General features: G+C 43.6%; 2 protein-coding genes across 2 annotated transcripts; both read right to left on the bottom strand.

The window, feature by feature from the left end:
• Positions 1–302: 302 nt before the first annotated feature.
• LOC116262774 (U-box domain-containing protein 21) lies at positions 303–2,116 on the bottom strand. The gene has a single exon (XM_031642267.2). The coding sequence runs from the start codon at positions 2,014–2,016 to the stop codon at positions 670–672; it is 1,347 nt and encodes a 448-aa protein (XP_031498127.1). The 5' UTR covers positions 2,017–2,116; the 3' UTR covers positions 303–669.
• Positions 2,117–12,306: 10,190 nt separating this feature from the next.
• On the bottom strand, positions 12,307–16,490 carry LOC116262446 (receptor protein kinase TMK1-like). Its single transcript, XM_031641841.2, is given in 3 exon segments — positions 12,307–13,312; positions 14,032–15,504; positions 15,507–16,490. Coding segments are annotated over 3 exon segments (2,847 nt in total). The 5' UTR covers positions 16,351–16,490; the 3' UTR covers positions 12,307–12,782.
• Between the last annotated feature and the right edge of the window lie 1,476 nt (positions 16,491–17,966).

Here is a 17,966-nt window from a genome sequence, read left to right as displayed (position 1 = left end):
AATGAGCTTGCAAGTAGTAGTCATCGCCAGAACAATTAGAAACAAGATCAAACAGATGAATTCCCCAGATGAAGAAACTCAATGAAGTTATAATTTATATGTTAATTTCCCTGAAAAAATTCTCTCCTTCTCTTTGATTTTTCCCTTTTCTTCCCTCTGTTACACGCTAAGTTGCAAACCTCATGAAGCCGACCAGAACTTCATTTCGAGCGGTAGTTGATGGTATATCCAAAATCATTATGCAACAACACTACCAAGCAAACAAAATCTGACAACAGTAAAGGGATTTTAAGTGAATTGTGAGTTCCAAAACACTTCCACAAAACGGAATTATCAAATCCCTACGGTGATATGTTACAATCTTTTCATTTCAACTGTTCAAGTATCATCGACAGCTTTATCTGTACATTTCTTTATCCGACTACCTCTCTCAACAAATTGTCGAATACGTATAAGCCTGATCTCTTCTACACACTCTTACAAACCATGAACAAAATGAACGATGAAGTATCAACAAATACCTGGCTGCAACCATGATAAAACAGAGGCAACACCTGCCACCCGGTCACTCGATCGGAGTAGGCACTCTTCCTGCTCCATACAAGGAAACAACCACGCTAGAATGAGACTACTCGGAGATTATCCGGGAAGCCGGAGGGCAAGTCAGGTTCAGACCGGCCGCTTGACCTCCTTGAAGTCGCCGGAGTCAACGCAGTCGCCCCTGTCTCTGTAGGCGTTCATCATCTTCAGCAGGTCCGTAGCTTTCTCCTTGGTCCTTTCCCCACAGCCCAGCTGCAGCAGCAACAGCAGCTTCTGGAACACCCCCATCGAAAGGGCCTCCGTCACCACGGCGTCGTCCCTCGCCCCTTTGCATAGCCTCCACAGCACCGACACCGCCAGCTCCGTCGACGCCTCCGACACCCTCAGCACCTTCTTCACCAGCACAGGCACCGCCAACGCGTTCTCGCACGCCCGCTTCCTCCCCTCTCGGCACGCGCACGCCAGGTCGAGCACCGCCAGCACCTTCTCGCACACCCCGCGCTCGCACTCGGCCAGCGTCTCCAGCAGCACGGGCACCAAGCCGGAGTCCACGACCCGGGACGCAATCTGGTCGCTGGCGGACGCCATCCGGAAGATGGACGTCAACGAGGCCTTCGTCGCCGACGGGCAGATCGGCTCCCGAACTGCCCTTGCGAGCCCCTCCACCAGCGCCGGAGTCGACTCCAAAATCTTCCTGTTATTTGCAACCTCCACCTCGTCTTCCAGAACGGCCCTCAGAAACGACGTCGCGTTCTTCCTCCCCTCCAGGCTGCCCCCTTGAAGCACCCTACCCAGGCGCCTCATGCACGACCGAGTCCACACCCGGGAACATGCTTCAGCGTCCAGCGGCATCACCGCTGCCGCAGCAGCCAGCGCCGCCTCAACGGCCGCATTCGGCTCCACATCCCCCTCCGCCTCCGCGAACCTCTCACAGAAGGCCGCGAGAGCTGCGGTGAGAGCCGCACCCGAGCCGGCTCCCACAGCACACCGCCGGTTCCGCTCGTTCTCTCTCGCCAGAAGCCGAATCCGATCCACGGCGGTCGCGAAGCTGGGCGGACTGCCGCGCCGGCTCGCAATCTCCACCTGAGAGAGCATCTCGGCGACCTGAGACCGAGAAGCAGGTACCCGAGGCGTGGGGATCCTTTCGATTCCCGCGGATGGGTGGTCGACGCACCATCTCTGTATCACCCGAAGGAGCGAGTAGTTGGGGACGAGTTCGGAGCTTTGGAGGGGCTGCTTGGTGACGGGGCAGATGTGGTTGCCGTCGTCGAGCCACCTCTCGATGCTTTGCCGGTCGTAGGTGATGCCGGTGGAAAGGATGACGGGGTCCTTCATGAGGTCAAGCGAGATGGGGCACCGGAATGCAGGGGGTATGACGACCTCGGAGAGGTCGACCGCCGGCGGCCCAGTCTTGCCAGACAGCCTCTCGCCGGACTTGCTCCTTCCGGACCCCATTCGGATTCTCCACAGCGGCATCGAGCTGGTTAGTATGTAGGCGTTGTTGGCCAGAGGAACATAAATAAGGACGAGCGACCGGAACTCGGAGTCCAGTCCAGTCTCCCTACTTGCGTCTGAGGTTGGGAATTTATATTTGTGTGGGTTGGTTGGTTCTCTGTTTGCCCCCTTTAATACGCCCGTTGAGTCAGTCACGGGACGCGGGAACGAGAGGCTCGGGTGGGGACCACCCTCCAGCCGTTCAAAACATCACCGTGGTACCCCCAAACTTTGTCAAATCTACCGTTCATGGCCCACTTCTGTTGAAATTGACGGTCATCAGGGGAGGGTAATTTAGTAAATCGCTGCAAGAGAGGCCAGAAAAAGATTGATTATGGAACTGGCGCGTTTGAACGTTGACCGTTGAAAATTCAAAATGTGACGGTTTATTTCAAAAACTAGCGGTTAGTGTTGGGCGACTTATGGCACTAAACCTACAACTCGGGGACTCGGATTGAAAGATGATCCGGTAAGTGGGTTAGTTAGTTCACACATCAATTCAATTCGATCGAGTTTTTAAATAACCTAAATCGGATGAGTCAGAACCTAGTCGTGAGCAAATCAAGCCGAGCCAACCTTGACTCATGGCCAGGTTTTTCTCGTGAATCGAGCTTACTCAAACGATTCTCAAGCCAACTCAACGAGTCAGCCAAGTATGTTCTTGACTCACTCAAAAGACCAGGTCCAAAGCCCCCATAGAAATGACAATAGATCGGATTTGAATTACGTATTTGATTGAAATGCTTTAAAAAAGTTGAGAAAGCAATGAACATATGAATATGGAATTGAATGAGATTCAGAAATGACACCTGGTTGGATTCATGTTTATGAAGATCTGGTTGGATTTGGATTTATATTTAGTTCAAATTCGAAGATATATTCGAAAGTCATACTCAAGACTGATGTGAAAATAAAAGTTGAAATGGGATTGGATTCGGATTGCAAATTGAAAATTTGGGTTGTAAATATAATGTAGAAATTCGAACCTAAATTTATCCATTGACATTGCTATGAACGCATTTAACATGGGTTTGGTTATCACCTTTGTTAACATAAAGATGAGTTTTCCCATTTTATTCAATCAACTTTTCATTTTGTTTTCAAGTTTTGCCCTCATCGTTCCTTTGATACCACCGCCCTTCTGTGAGGGCATCCTGGGGAGTCCCTGTTTGTATTCCGGTCCGGACGCAAAGGCATGCATTGGTGGAAGACGTTCACATCTGAATCCATGGTCACGCCAACCAAGCAAAATTCATGTCAAAAGATGGCACAAATATCAAAGTCGGTGACATCGAGTCCTCGAATCAAAGCATTTTTCCAAAATGACAAAGAAAAAAGGGTAATTAAAAAAAAATGTGAATCTTTGGACAACAGGGTGACGGATTTGTCCGAGTGCGGCGGAGTTGACATGGACAATACAGAAGCATAAGATCGAGAGCAGAACCCGATCCACTCCTTTAGCCAGCGGTGCTCGTAGCACGAACTGCACCCTTATCACTCCAAGTCAACCGAGTCAAATGCTAGATCTGGATGTTAAATGCCTCTTGGTGGGGCTTAGTTATGTTGATCGAACCAATTTACATTAATTCCACATTCAAATCAACTAGCTGGGATTACATATTTCAAAACCGCACTGTCGCGACTTGACTATATATATATATATATATATATATATATATATATATATATATATATATATGTCGACAGTAGTAAAATACAAGGTTGCCAATTAATCTACTACAGTTTCATCATTTTTCCACTTAATTCACTGGTATCTTCTTTGAACCTATTGTAATGATACGATCAACTTTTCTTGGCCACCTTGGTCTAATGGGATCTAATCGGTCTCTTAATAGTTTCAATTTCAGCTCAAAAAAAAGTTAGCAACCAATACAACCAACTTTATAAGACCCTAAAGATTCCTCACAATCTTAAATACGATGCTCAACTGTTGGGCAGTTACAATCCATCCCTTAAATCACATGTGTACGTACATGTGGAACTCCAAGTATGAATGTTGAATATGGTTATGTAACGACCTGACCCACTATCACACCGAGCTCGGGCCTTTGATCTAACGAATCTCAAGTTCTTTTTTTTTTAGTTGAAACTGAAATTGCTAAGAAGTGAGTTGGGAACCGTCGAATTAAAGACTATACCTGATGTGAGAGTGAGTTAGGTCGCTACACCTATATACCATGTTGTCCAAAATATGGACAAGATCTAGAAATCAACTCTCTTAAGCACCACATTAAACTAAAGTCCTTAGTAAATAAATTGTCATATTCAACATAAAAAAAGCTCGAACTTGTCAAACGAGAAACAGCCATAGAGACGCATCATCATACTATAAACTTTAGACATTACATAGAAAAGACCGTTCTTTTCAATTATTTTAGTATAAGTAATTGCTTCACACTGCATGAGTCCTTTCTTCGTTATTAAGGAATGGATGGTACCAGCCCGCCAATTCAGTCATCCCGTCTTTTGTACAATCCGACCATACAAAATGCCCGCAGATTGTTTATTCAGAACCATATATTTGGAATATTTTATGATCAATTTTTGTAGTTTTCTTCATGCTCTATTCCATCGTCTACTGTGCTACTAAATTGCTACTCACATTTCAGGAATCAGTGGATCCCACTATCAATTTTATAGTCATCTTTGTGAATAATTTAAGGGAATAGTTGGACTACTTGACTGGAACAGTCAACTAGTTCGTCCCGATAGAACATTGCCAATGTAGGCAGGGGCAGAGCTAGGTATTTTTCATGAAGAAGCCCTTATATTAATACCTCATGGAAATTCACTTTGTTCCTTTAAAAACATGGTTTAATTGTTAGTGTCATAAGGACCCCTCTCTTCTTAAATGAACAGTTTTTAACTGTTCCATAAACTTCCTCAAAAGCTAGGAAAAATTCATAAATTATTTCGTAAGATATTATAAAAATCTATCTCAATCTTTGAACCATATTTATGTAACAGTTACGTAATGTTTCATTTACCAAGCAGGCACTTAAGAGCCATTTAGCAAATGAAACACTTTCTGCCTTAAAATTGAGGCAAATTATTTATAAATAGTAGTTCAAGTGTTTCATAAATCTGACTCAATATTTAGGATATATTATTGAACACTCACAATCAAACGACTTCTTCTTATGGATTATCGTTTGGTAACATGGATACTTTACGAGTGCCTCATGAATCTTTCCCAAAATTTGGAGTAGATGCATAAAATGCTTCGGGAATATCCCATTTATCGCAAATTATTCGGCTACGAAACGATCCCTTACCCAAAAATATTGACCGTGATATGGTAAACAGGTAGTGAAGGAGTTTGGTGTGAGCATTTGTGAGCTGGGTCCAGTCATATGAAGTCCATTGAACCCAGTTCAAAAATATTATAATTGCTCATCAATTAATAATTTCTAGCTCAGACATCGGCAACGGTTTTTCCACAATGAGAGGGAGGAAGTTGACCACTAACCGAGTCAAGCAGTCCAGTACAATTCGATCCTCTCATAACTTGGAAGGAACGATAGATAGAAATTCAGGAGAAAAACAACAATATCATATGATGATTCGGCCGATCACTTCTAAACTATCAAAAATAAATAAAATTACTGTTCGGTCTAAGAAGATTCACTTAGAAAATGTAATTCTGCTTCAAGCGGAAATCTCATTTTCAAACCATGTTCGGCAAAACTTACCTTCCAATGTAATTTCTTGACTAAAAGTATATCACTACAACATTATACGTGGCCACCACCGGTATAACATCCGTTTCACAATTTTTCTATAATATTATCCATAAATTAAAAAAAAAATATGAACTACCCTTTATTCCTAAGTTTCTGAGCTTGGAGATCACATATACATAGTTTGTCTTTGGAAAGATAACACCAAATGAATGAAGTCAATGGAGATATATATATATATATATATATATGAACGATAGCTCTTTCTATTTAGAATAACCCAGCTCTCAAAGTTGTTCTATTTAAAGTAGATGGATGGTTGAAAAGACAAACAAGAAGAAAAAAATGTAAACTAATATTAGATGACAAAAATATTCATCATCTTTTTCTTTTTATTTTTCTCTTTAACCATCCATCATGTTGGATCGAACGATACATATTAGATGACAGAATGACTCTAGAAAATTAGAGTCACCATTCAATTTTTCTATATATATTCATCAACTTGCGTTGACTACATTGCCGTACACACCGCTCATCGCTCCTATAGATCTCGCTTCTAAAGGATAGGCGAAGGCAGATGAGACGAGGATGAAAATGGCGTGAGTGGTGCAAGAGTTGTGAAGGAGAAAGATTTGCAGTCTACGCATGGAGTCGCCGGAGTCTTCTCGAGACTTGCTTGACTTCAACTAATTTGGGACCAACCAACCAGTAAGAAGGAAGTTGCACAATCAAGTCGTCCATTTATTCATGCAGTTCTCATTTATGAACTTTTGTTTCTTTTTCCTTTTCTCTACGCGCCATGGAATCAATGCTCCATGATCAGCCAGAGTTGAGTTCCATATTCATCTAATTTGCAGTAAATCAGCTGAGCATCAGTTATTTCTCTCGCCTTCAACTTTTTTTGCAATATCTTTCATCCCCTGAATACAGATCAGTATTTCCAAAACGTTTAATCGATCATGTGATCTCAATTAAACTATTTTTATTTGCAACAGTAGATTTGACTAGAAATTCTCGTGAACACCAAAGTTGTAAGACTAGATTCTAATCTTATTTGATCAGCTGAGCTGGGTCGTTGGTTCAATCTCATGACGGTCAACAACTTAATTAATTAAAATTCGGACTGAGTCTGTAGGCCTTACCTCATACGACCGTTGACTCAATTGGAGCTTTTTTGTTTTTACGGTTGACTGAGTTGTGTTCTTAAGGATGTAAACAGGTCAGGTTCGAGTCAGATATTAATTGGAACAAATCTGATCTATTCATTCACTTCCTTAATGGAGGAGACCCCGAGAGTGTTCATACCTAATCAAGTCGCGCTAACAACTCTACTGACCCATTATTAAAGTCTGATCGTCCAAGTCCAGTTGGTCAAGTCATTAGGCACTGCATGCATTTTCTTGACCGACTGGTCAGCAGTCAATGCACGAGAAAACAGGCACCACACACATATGCATGTGTACATACGCCTAAGTTTAAGCAGATTCATAAATCATATATATATATATATATATATATATATATAAAGAGAGAGAGAGAGAGGTTGAGTTTCTCCAATAGTCCTAGACGATATCTCTGACCTCCGACAACCATGGCACGTGAAAACACAATTAATTTGCCAATTTCTTGCTTATCTATATTTGCATGTCTCATTCACGAGGACCATCTCATGGACTGTTAAAAGAAAAACAAGAAAAAAAATGTATGAACTAATACTAATGTACGAAAATACGCAGCATTTATAACAATTTTCACCATTTAAATTGGCTTTGTCTGCCACTCTGGGGTTTCCATGGAGAAAAATTAACTCGTTTTGAAAAGCCAAAGACTGTAATCAAGTTCCGAAAACAAGCCGCAAAATTTTTGATCACACATATGATGCAGATCCTTGGCCGGTCGTCCTGCCAATTCTCAAGAACAAAAGCATCAGTCTTCAAAATGAAGAGAACCGAAACTCCTTGTTTTGGAACCAGTATAGAACCAAGTTCCCGGGAAATTATAATCAAGTGACGATCAAATTAAATTGCTCAGAACAATTATCTATAAGGTCGTCAAAACCCAAGGGGTATGTTTGATTGACTCGGGAATTTAAGTTGTTGGATTGGAGAACTTTAGATCCTTGACTTCTTATCAGTGACCGAAAATCGATGCACGAATCGATCAGCCGTAGGTCTCACTCCTGAAAAGTATGATGACACCATACAAACAGGCCCGCATTTACAATCCAATCTTGGATTCCGATTTACGTGATGAGCAATTCCAAGTCCAAATCTGGTTAATCTCCTCTGTAAAGAAGGAATCAAGATCGGATTATTAAAGCGAATCACAATTTTGGTACGCATTTTTTTATTTCAATCTGGGCGCATCAAACTACAAGGTCTGACGAGAATCTGAATCCAAATATATTGAAAAGATCGCCCCCATCTTAGTGTGGGCAAAGATCCATTCCAACAAATTCTTTTCCGCAAACAATTATGACTGAATGAAACCAACTCGTTTAAAATTCAGATTCATACGTGAATTTGAAAATCAGTTTCGGCTCATATTCGAATTGTAAAATTCGATTTTGATTTTTCTTCATTCACATGTGAACTAAATACCTGAATATCTGAAAATGTGGATATGGTTAATTGTAGATCCTATTCTAATGTGATCAGTTGGAATCCCTACTAGCCAAAGGTACATATGCGTCCAAAATATATATAGGTTTGGGGTATATATATATATCCAAACCTGTTATTCATCTTCTTTTCTCCCAAGTGTAACTGTAAAGTGTTAACTGTAAGAATCATTTCATCTTTTACGAAGAAAAAGTAAACGGTGAACAGTTAATATTTATACCATATGTCATGTAGGCGAATGCAAAACATTGAAACTTGTATTATCCAAATATATGATGATCTAAATCAAATTTCTGAGTCAGATTTTTCTTATGTTTTTTTCTGAAAATTCGTGCCTTCAACTAGTTTATATAATTCATTTTAATCGTTGCATTTTCACAATTTTTATTTGGAATTAAATAAAGAGCTTGAATTACTGGAAGCCATTGCGCAGGCATGTTTGGTATTTCTTAATCAAAGGATCCTATATGCATGTACATCCAGACTCTCTGTGGCAAAGCGTCCAACAACACCTACTCTTGAATGTACATCCACTTGAACTTCATGCTTTGTGTTATTTCAAGCAAATCTGGATATAAAAAATGAGGAGAAAGAGAGAGAAAGAAAGCTGATAAAATTGAAATATATAACAAAATTTGGGGACAAGAAATCCCTTAAAAAGAAAGAAAAAAAGAGAGGCAACTGTTCATGTAACCTTGTAGAGTCATTGAATCTTAGATTCGATAGACTTTATATATTAGAGCATTTTTACTAATGTACCTCAAATATTCGATGCAGATTTACAAAACAGTAACAAACTATTATCGAGGACTCATTTAATGAGTCCTTCTCATTTACAACAAAACAGTAACAAACTATTATCGAGGACTCATTAAAGTGAGTCCTCCTCGCTGGACATGCCAGTCCTGCTCGTGTGCTGCCATGTCCTGGCCACCATGTTATCAGGTGGACTCCAAAAAGGGTATAGCTTGTCTCACTCATTGTCCGCATGCACCTCAACTAAGCCTTTCCTACCAACCACCGAGTTTAAGTTTAAGATAAATCTCATACTAAAACACCAATTATTTATTAGAACCAGCAGAAACATTCCAAACCTCGTCGTTCTTCATTCAGACGATGCTGTCAGGCCTGTCAAAGCATTCATCTTCTTTCTTCTTCTATCTTGAAAGCACCGGATCCGAACAAAACTTCATGTAAATACAACTTGTCCTTATCCAGATTTATTTTACGAAAGCAACATTTGGCTTGCTGCGCAACGTCTTCATTAAGCCAAAGCTGGATCCTGCAACGACACCTGTCTCGCCGGCTGCACCTCCTAACAGATAAGAAAGGGCGGCGCAGAACAGACCAGGCCAGGCCATTGTCGACCATTCACTCTAAAAAAAAAGGGTGCCCGTGTATTATTTATTCAAAATTTGAGAAAAAAAAGGTTCTTAAGCTTCATATTTGGCTGGAAACCGTTGATTGGCACAAAATATTTGTTTATATATATATATATATATATATATATTAAATGAAGAGCTATGCACAGTGGGGCTGTTGCGACAACACGCTGCACATGACTGAAGCAACTTGCTGCCGGAAAGCGGGCTCCACGTGCAGGAGGAATCGGCCCAATTGGGGCCGAGATTGAAGCAGAGCGGCTGCCAACCCAAAAGGCTCAACTGGATAAGAGGGCGACCCTTTGGTTCTTAGCTGGACACCACCAGCTCTCACACCTCCGGCCTCCCCACCTTTTCGGTCGATCCGTTTATGCCGGAGACCTTTGCTCCGGGGTCGAGGACACTCTTGGACTCTTGACAGCGACGACCGAAGGCTCCCACTCTCCAGTCTCCCTGTGAATGTGCGAGGGAGTGTTTTTGGTTGTCAAGGAAGAATTGGTCCGGCAGAGGTAGACGTGGCCGGATATGAGGCACGTCGGAGGGCCGGCTGGGAGCTAGTGAAGGACATTTATGGTTTGATTCTCGAAGAAGTTCGGCCGGAATTAGTGGGGATGGGTTGTTTTATTCTTACCAGCTAAGGCCCACCATCGCGCATTTCTATTTCATTCCAACTGCGTTGCAGTTGGCGCAGCCGTTTTTCAGACTTTTCGTTTTCCGGAATTATTCAATTGTCCAATATCCATAGGATATGGAGAGTGGAGACGGGAGGAGAGGTCATAAACTCATAAATGGACAGGATACGACGTGGTTGCTCTGCTATCAGATTTAGTTAGAGTTTTCATGTATTTATTTTGTAGAAAATATTTTTCATATAAGTTAATAAGATGATGAGAAATGAGTGTACTCAACCTTACCAATCTCAGCATCAATCAATGCTATGTCTGCTTATTTCATCCTTTCTAAAGTACAAGGCTGCTTTTGATGCATAACACCCCCACTTCCACTATACTATGTATGCTATATCAGCTTGATCGCCAACAAGGCAACATCGACTGATATACATATATTGCCTTTTCAAGAAAAGAAACAAGTTAAAATAACATAATCTGATTTAAATTTAGAAAAAAAAAAAAAGAATAACAATGTTAGACAATGATATTACTGATACTGCTAACATAATGTGCTATGAATCTGTCTTAATGAATGTGTTCATGTTGCCAAAACGCCCCCTTAATTCGAAAATGGAATTTTCGTCTTTAATTAAAAAAGGAAAATAATTAACTCTTTACAAAGATGGGTGATCTATTTCTCCTCAATGATAAAACCGTGTGGCACCAGCACCCACATAAACCAGCTGATATTATAACGTTCGACCAACCTCCCACTAGAAAAGTAGTTAAGAAAATATATACCAACATTTTACTTAGGAAAGCAAGTACCACATGCACCCAGTCATGCAATTTGTCCACAAACTACGGTGGCCCCCTTTTCCCCAGCCAACTGTTCTGCAATCCACACTTCATGCCATCTGCAGTCTCCAATGAAATCCCATATTATTTCTCTTTTTTGTGAAGGTGCGACCGCCTTGCAATCCGGACTGGCGATAGAATATCAAGCAAACATCTGGGGCCAGACCACATGACTTTGAATGAGATGCTGCTCAAGTTGGCCTATGGATAAGCTTGGCTACAGCCCAGAACCCACAAGACGCCCATCCTTCAAAGGCCAAACATGTTCAACAACAACCACCACAAACATGGATTCAAGCAAATCCTTGACCCCATGGCACCAATATGCAAGTAACCAAGCTGTTCAGGAATCATACTGCGGGAGGGAGGATGCAGAGAGAGAAAGTGACCACTCATATTATAACTGATATTCAGAGTAAGAAAGAGAAGGTTGAAAGGTTCCAGGCACGATTGTTTCTGCTAATCTGTACATGGTCCACATTGGAAAGGAAAGAGAAAACTGAAAAGGCAAACCAGACTGGCCATCCTCTGTCGTCCTTGGAATCTAAACTCACAAAGGCACCTACACGAGAAAAATGAAAAGGCAAACTGCAGTCTGGCAATATTCTGCCAGCATTGAACCGAAGTCGTACAGAGTAAAAAAGGATATTCAAATTCAAAATATACATTCACCAAATTATACAAACAAAATGCAGAAAAAACCTCGGTTGTTAGCTCAATTTGGTCATTAGCCAATTTTGATTGATAAGTTACACAGACAATGTACATAACCATTGGCCAGCCAAATGCTCTACCATTCATAAGCATCCTCGTTGTCGGCCGCTTCACCAATGGAACTTTATCAGGTGGAAGAAGTGTTGAAAGGATAAGCAGGAGGAAAACTTTAGTTCCCACCCAAATGCAGAACGATGGTATCAAGTATCAACATCAAACATGTGATGGGAGGATCTACCGCAACACTCATGAGACTTGGTAAGATACAGGTCCACAACAACAAACATACGACAAAAATTGGACTTGGCATATGGTATACTCTCCCTCAGCACATTCACCAGAATGACAAACCTATATGACTTTTTGACCAAGAAATACTGAGTTACAGAAATAGAGATGAAATGAACGAAGGTTAAATAACCATACAGGTGCAGACGAATCTTGCCTTCTACCTTGCCTTCTACAAAATGAAGTCAAGACAGAACTCTTCATTTGAATAAAATACAATGAACCTACTGACGTCTACCAGGGTTACAAGATTTAGGTCATTCAAAAAACAATCCAGTCCATACCAGCATAACCTGCTTGATACGGTGTAAATACAATGGAGAAAAGCAAATAAGAAGACCAGCATTCTGACATGTAAAAGACCAGAAAGCAGAATTGAAGAATTCTTCCACTATTAGGCCGACATATGACACACAAAATCAAGAAACCAAGATATTTATGTACCCAATCCGCATCAGCTCCATCACGATAGAGCCAGAAGATGTAAGCAATCAGAATAAACATGCGAACCAGGAGCAGAAATGTAAGGTGCCACCATTTTCCTTGCTCAAATCATTTACCTTACACTCCTCAACGCCCATCAGAAGAGGTGAAAGAATCGGCGAACCCTGACGGCCTATTTGGAATGCTAGTCTGTGTGTTATCTAGACTAGCCATCGAAGCAGGGTAGGAACTATCACCCATCTGTGTGTCTTCAAAGGCTTGCCATTTCTTTAGAGCTTGAGGCAGAGTCATGTCAAGGTCAATACCATACAAGTCATCCGCATCCGGGCCTGTTGGCTTCCACTGCTCAACAAGTGGAGATAACACATTAACAGCATGGCTCATGTCAGGTCTCTGATATGGCTCTCTAGCACAACAATGGCAAGCGAGCTCTGCAACAATCAAGATGCTGGAAAGTGTCTCCTCATTCTGTTCAATTGAAGAGTCTATAGCATTTCTAAATGCATCCTTGTTTAGATGCATCCTCCTGAACCAGGTAACAAGATGCATGCTCTCCTCAGGCTGGGTCTCATCCAGAGCTCGTCTGCCACTAACCAACTCCATGAGAATCACGCCAAAGCTGAATACATCTGCCTTTGTTGTTACTCTCCCAGTAACTGCATGCCAAAGCAAATATATCACACAAAAGGATTAAGAAATATGCAAAGAGAAAATTCAAGAAACATATTGGATTACATATCCAAGCAAAGTTTAGGGCCGAAAATGTGCATCCCAGTCACATGCAACCCAAACCAGAACACAAAAAAATCCAACCAAAAGATGATCTTAGACTCTGAAGTACTTTGTGATTTCTAATGTCTTTTAGAGAACGAGTCAAATTACATCCTTTACAGCTGAAATTTCACTACTTATACCAATTTTCAAAGAAACAATATTTTTTTCTATGAATTAGGCAACTACTTAAATCTCTTATTATTTTAAGGAAGGGGAGAAGCTATGTCAATCCTACACAAGTTAAACAGCAAGCTTCTACACTAAGTGTGGCACATGCCAAGCCAGAAATCAAGAGATTGAGTCTCAGAAATCGTGAAGAATGAAAGATATCAACTTTATCTGTCCATTGATGAATGTGATCCTAGAAATGATATGGAGTCATGCAGCCTTTTCACTACTCCAACCTAGGAAAAAATTTTGAATTCCTTGGGGAAGCTGCCCCAACATAAAAAAGAAATAATTCCACCTTAAAAGTTTTTACAGATAGAAACATATTGAAATATTCGATCATGGTAGTCATGCAATTCTCTGTTCTACAACAACCAGAATATCAGATGTAGAACATATGTAGATTGTGCTAATCTCCACCCAAGTCAATTACCTGCATATTCTGGTGCCAGATAGCCAAATGTGCCAGCAAGTCTCGTCTCGACGGAATATTTCCCCTCTGGAGCTAACCGGACCAGGCCAAAATCTGCTACTTTTGCTCTCATGTCATCCCCAAGCAAGATATTGGAAGGCTTGAGATCTCTGTGTATGAAACTCTGGTGAGCTAAGCTGTGAAGATACTCCACGCCTCTTGCCACATCCAATGCTATGCTCAGCCTCTTCTTCCAATCCAAGGGCTTACTTCCTTCTTCCTTCCAATTGAAGAGATGCCTACTCAGAGGCCCCTGAGGCATGTACTCATAGACCAGAAGCTTTTCATTGCCATCAACGCAATACCCAAGCAGCGCAACAAGGTGCCGGTGGCGAACCTTCGTCAAGACAGAAATCTCGGACGTGAATTCATCCAACCCCTTCGAGCCAATCACCCCCGACTCCATTCTCTTCACCGCGATCTTTGTACCGTCATGCAATTCCCCCTTATAGACAGTTCCGAACCCGCCCCTGCCCAGAATATTCTCCTCGCTGAAATTGTTAGTGACATTTCTCAGAACCTGGATTGAGATCACCATGTTCCCAGCCTCCACCAACTGAATGTCGCTCGGGCCAGCCGCCTCTTGGCTCTGCGCACCGTTCAGGACGACATTGGCACTGCTGGCTCCAGCGACGGTGATCTTTAACAGCTCGGGATCAGACCCAGAATGCCGTGGGTGGATGACCACTGCGTTTGGACTTTGCACTCTTCCGAATCCCTTCTGCTTCCTCTTGTACGCCATGAAAGCCAACAGCCCCAGCAAGCCCAAAGCGCAAACTGCAGCTACCACGGAACCAACAATCACTCCAACCGATGCAGACGACCGCTTTCCGGCTGAGCCACCTCCAGAAGCTCCTCCTGAGCCCGACCCACCTGATCCGGACGAGCCAGAACCAGACTGGGAACCATCATCCTTCCCAAGCTGAGGGTTCCCGCTCATCAGAAGCTGCACATTCTGCTTGAAAAGCGGGACCTTCCCGGAGAGGGAATTGTTTGACACGTCCAGATAGGTGAGCGCTGGAAGGTCGGCAATCTCCTGCGGGATCGACCCGGTGAGGTTGTTATTGGACAGCATGAGCCTCTGCAGCGAGGGAATCTTCCCAAAGTCCGGCGAGATGGTTCCGGAAAAGCCCTTGTCCTGGAAGTTGATGACTGTGATATTCCCATTCGGACTGCATGTAATCCCCGCCCAGCCGCCGCATGGGTCGTTCCCTTGCCAGCTGTCTGCGAGGTAAGCCGGAAAAGCCATGGCGCCTGCTATCGAGAGGAGGACGGTGACCCTCTCGTCACAGTTTCCGGGGGTAGGGAGGCAGTATCGGTTCAACTTCGGGTCGTTGTCGACACCCACACCGGCATGGAAGACCGGGATTCCCCCCTGAAGAAGGTTGTTGGTGAGCGAGATGTTCTTGAGTGTCGGGATAGAGACGAGAGAGGGGGGACGGGCCCCGTGAAGCGATTGTCCCGGAGGTTGAGGTCGGTGATCGACGTCAGGGCGGCGAGGTCCGGCAGCGGGCCGGTGAAGGCATTGGAATGCAGCCAGACCTGGACGAGGTCGGTCATGTTGGCGAGGACGTCGATGCGGCCAGAGAGCTTCGGGCCTTTCTGGTTGTTAAGCCAGAACACCCGAAGAGACGTGCCGGAAAAGGAAGAAGGGAGGCCTCCGGTGAGATTGTTGTAGGCCAGGTTAAAGGAGAGGATGCTAGAGAAGGTGCCCACGAAGGACGGGATAGAGCCCTGGACGCCGGCGTCGTTGGCAGAGAAGTTAACGAGGGCCGTCGCATCGGCGAGGCTGAGGGGGATGTCCCAAGGGGCGAAGGGGTTGTGGTCGAGGTAGATGGCCTGGAGGGAGGCGAGCCCCGAGAAGAAGTCCGGGGGGAAGGAGGTGAAGGAGTTGTCGTGGAGAATGGCAACGGAAAGGGAGCCCAAGCCGGCGAGGCTCGGCAGAGGGCCAGAAAAGTTGTTGTTCTGGAGCTCAAGGGTCTGGAGGGAGGTGAGGTTGCGGAGGCTCGCCGGGAGGGTTCCGCCCAGCGACAGCCCGCCCAGCCTGAGCCCCGTCACCCGCCCGTCGCTACTGCAATACACCTGCTTCCACTTGCAGGGGTCCGTCGACGAAGACCACCCGAGGGCGGAGCCCCCGGGGTCGATGGCGGTCGCCAGCTCGTGCATCACCCGAGCGTCTCCGGCGTCCGTGGCCGCCAAGCACGCGCCTAACAGCAGCGCCACCGCCATGGCCGCCACCAACGCAGCTGCCCTCAGCCCTCCGCTGCTAGTGCTCGCCATTCTGTGTGTGTGTGTGTGTGTGTGTGTCTCCCTCTCTCTCTCTAGGGTTGTGGCCCTTGTGGGTATGATGGACTAGCGAGCGCTTGGGGAAGGGGACGAAGAGATCATTTCCGCTTCCGTTTCAACTGCGCGCTCTCTCGTACTCTCCATATTCAGAGAAAGAAAGAAAGGAGGAGGCGCGCACATGGCTGTGCGGGGCCCACACCAAAAGAATTAAACATTTTTTTTGTTGTTTGAGGCAAAAAGGAAAATTTATTTTTCTCCGTTTGGCTCACTCTTTTTCAAGAAAGTGCTGGAAGAGGATCTGTCTGCTGCGACTCGCCCTCACCCCTGCGCTCCTGCCGGTGCCTGGACAGTTTATTTCCGCCTTTATATAAATAAATAAATAAAGGTGGGGACGGGAGCGCCGATTTCCAGCGTGTATCGCGCAGAAAATTCCTTTTTAAAAAGAAGGGCATTTAATTAAAAAAATTTTTAAAAAAAATTTGGTCCCCTGCCCTGCCCTCCAAAAATGCCTTACACTTCCGTATCCGGAAAGCAGTTCCCCTTTCGATCGCTTCTGGTGGTCTTGTCCCAGTCCTTCCCGAGGGAAATCTTCGGATTTCCGGGTCTTTTCAGTTCCCGAATTAGCGTTGCGCAAAGTTCCTGCTTCTTGCCAATTTTCTCGATCTGCCTCCATGTTTTTATAATTTCAAGATCCTCAGAGTTCCTGAAACCCATTGACTTGCCCTGAGCGTCTGGGGTCCGACCGGTGACTACCTTTTCACAGGTGGAAAGCGGCAACCAACCTGTCTCCAGCCTGACCGGAAACCCAGGGACCAGGATTTTGGCATCCGTGGCCGTGGGGTCGGGTCCATCATTTTAAAAATGTTTGTAAATAAATAAAAAAAAGGTTATTATGACTTAATTTTAAATAAAAAAAATAGGAGGCCAGGCGCCAGCGCGGACTGTCACTGACAGCAGCCGCGCCGGGTCCCAGCCCTTTGAACTCTGGGAGTTTCGTTTGGTTGGGGTTAACCCAGACATGAGACATGGCCGCAGTTTTATAATGGAAACGGTTAAGATCCGGTGTTTGGAATTTCGATTAGTTTGGTGTACTTAAAATAAATTGGAAGGATCGATCGGTTTCCCGGCGCAGCTTGCGCAGATAATGTGGGGTTTGGACTCAGAAGTCAGACCTAAACCGAATCTGGGTTTCACCTAATCCTAAATTTTTGGTCACTGTCAAGCTTGCCGGTTTGGATCCAACTTAACTGGATTTCAAACTAAACTAAATACAGGTCGTCCATTTATGAAAATCTGTGGCAAGAACACAATGTTCTTCTTATTAAAAACTTTAAAGCGATTTAATTCTAAATTGCCCTTAGATGACACTCTCATTTAACCCAGTTTACAAGAATTTAGTTTCAAAAGCAAACACTCCAAAAATATTGTTTCAAAAGCAAACAAAGTTTGGTGATAAGAACATCCTGTTCTTGAAACATATAATTTTATAAAACATGTTTGAAAAACACCATATTCTTCTCATAAGAAATTAGATCATGCGAGCATGGAGATTATTTTTAAGTTTAACAATCAAATGTTAAATATAATCACGCAATATAGGCTTTTATAAC

The sequence above is a fragment of the Nymphaea colorata genome, chromosome 10, assembly GCF_008831285.2.
Source record: "Nymphaea colorata isolate Beijing-Zhang1983 chromosome 10, ASM883128v2, whole genome shotgun sequence".
Classification (NCBI taxonomy): Eukaryota; Viridiplantae; Streptophyta; class Magnoliopsida; order Nymphaeales; family Nymphaeaceae; genus Nymphaea; species Nymphaea colorata.
This window is presented reverse-complemented; position numbering and strand designations above follow the sequence as displayed.

What these genes read in the sequence shown, in the direction of transcription:
- LOC116262774 (XM_031642267.2), bottom strand. Translation starts at nt 2,016, where the DNA reads ATGCCGCTGTGGAGAATCCGAATGGGGTCCGGAAGGAGCAAGTCCGGC.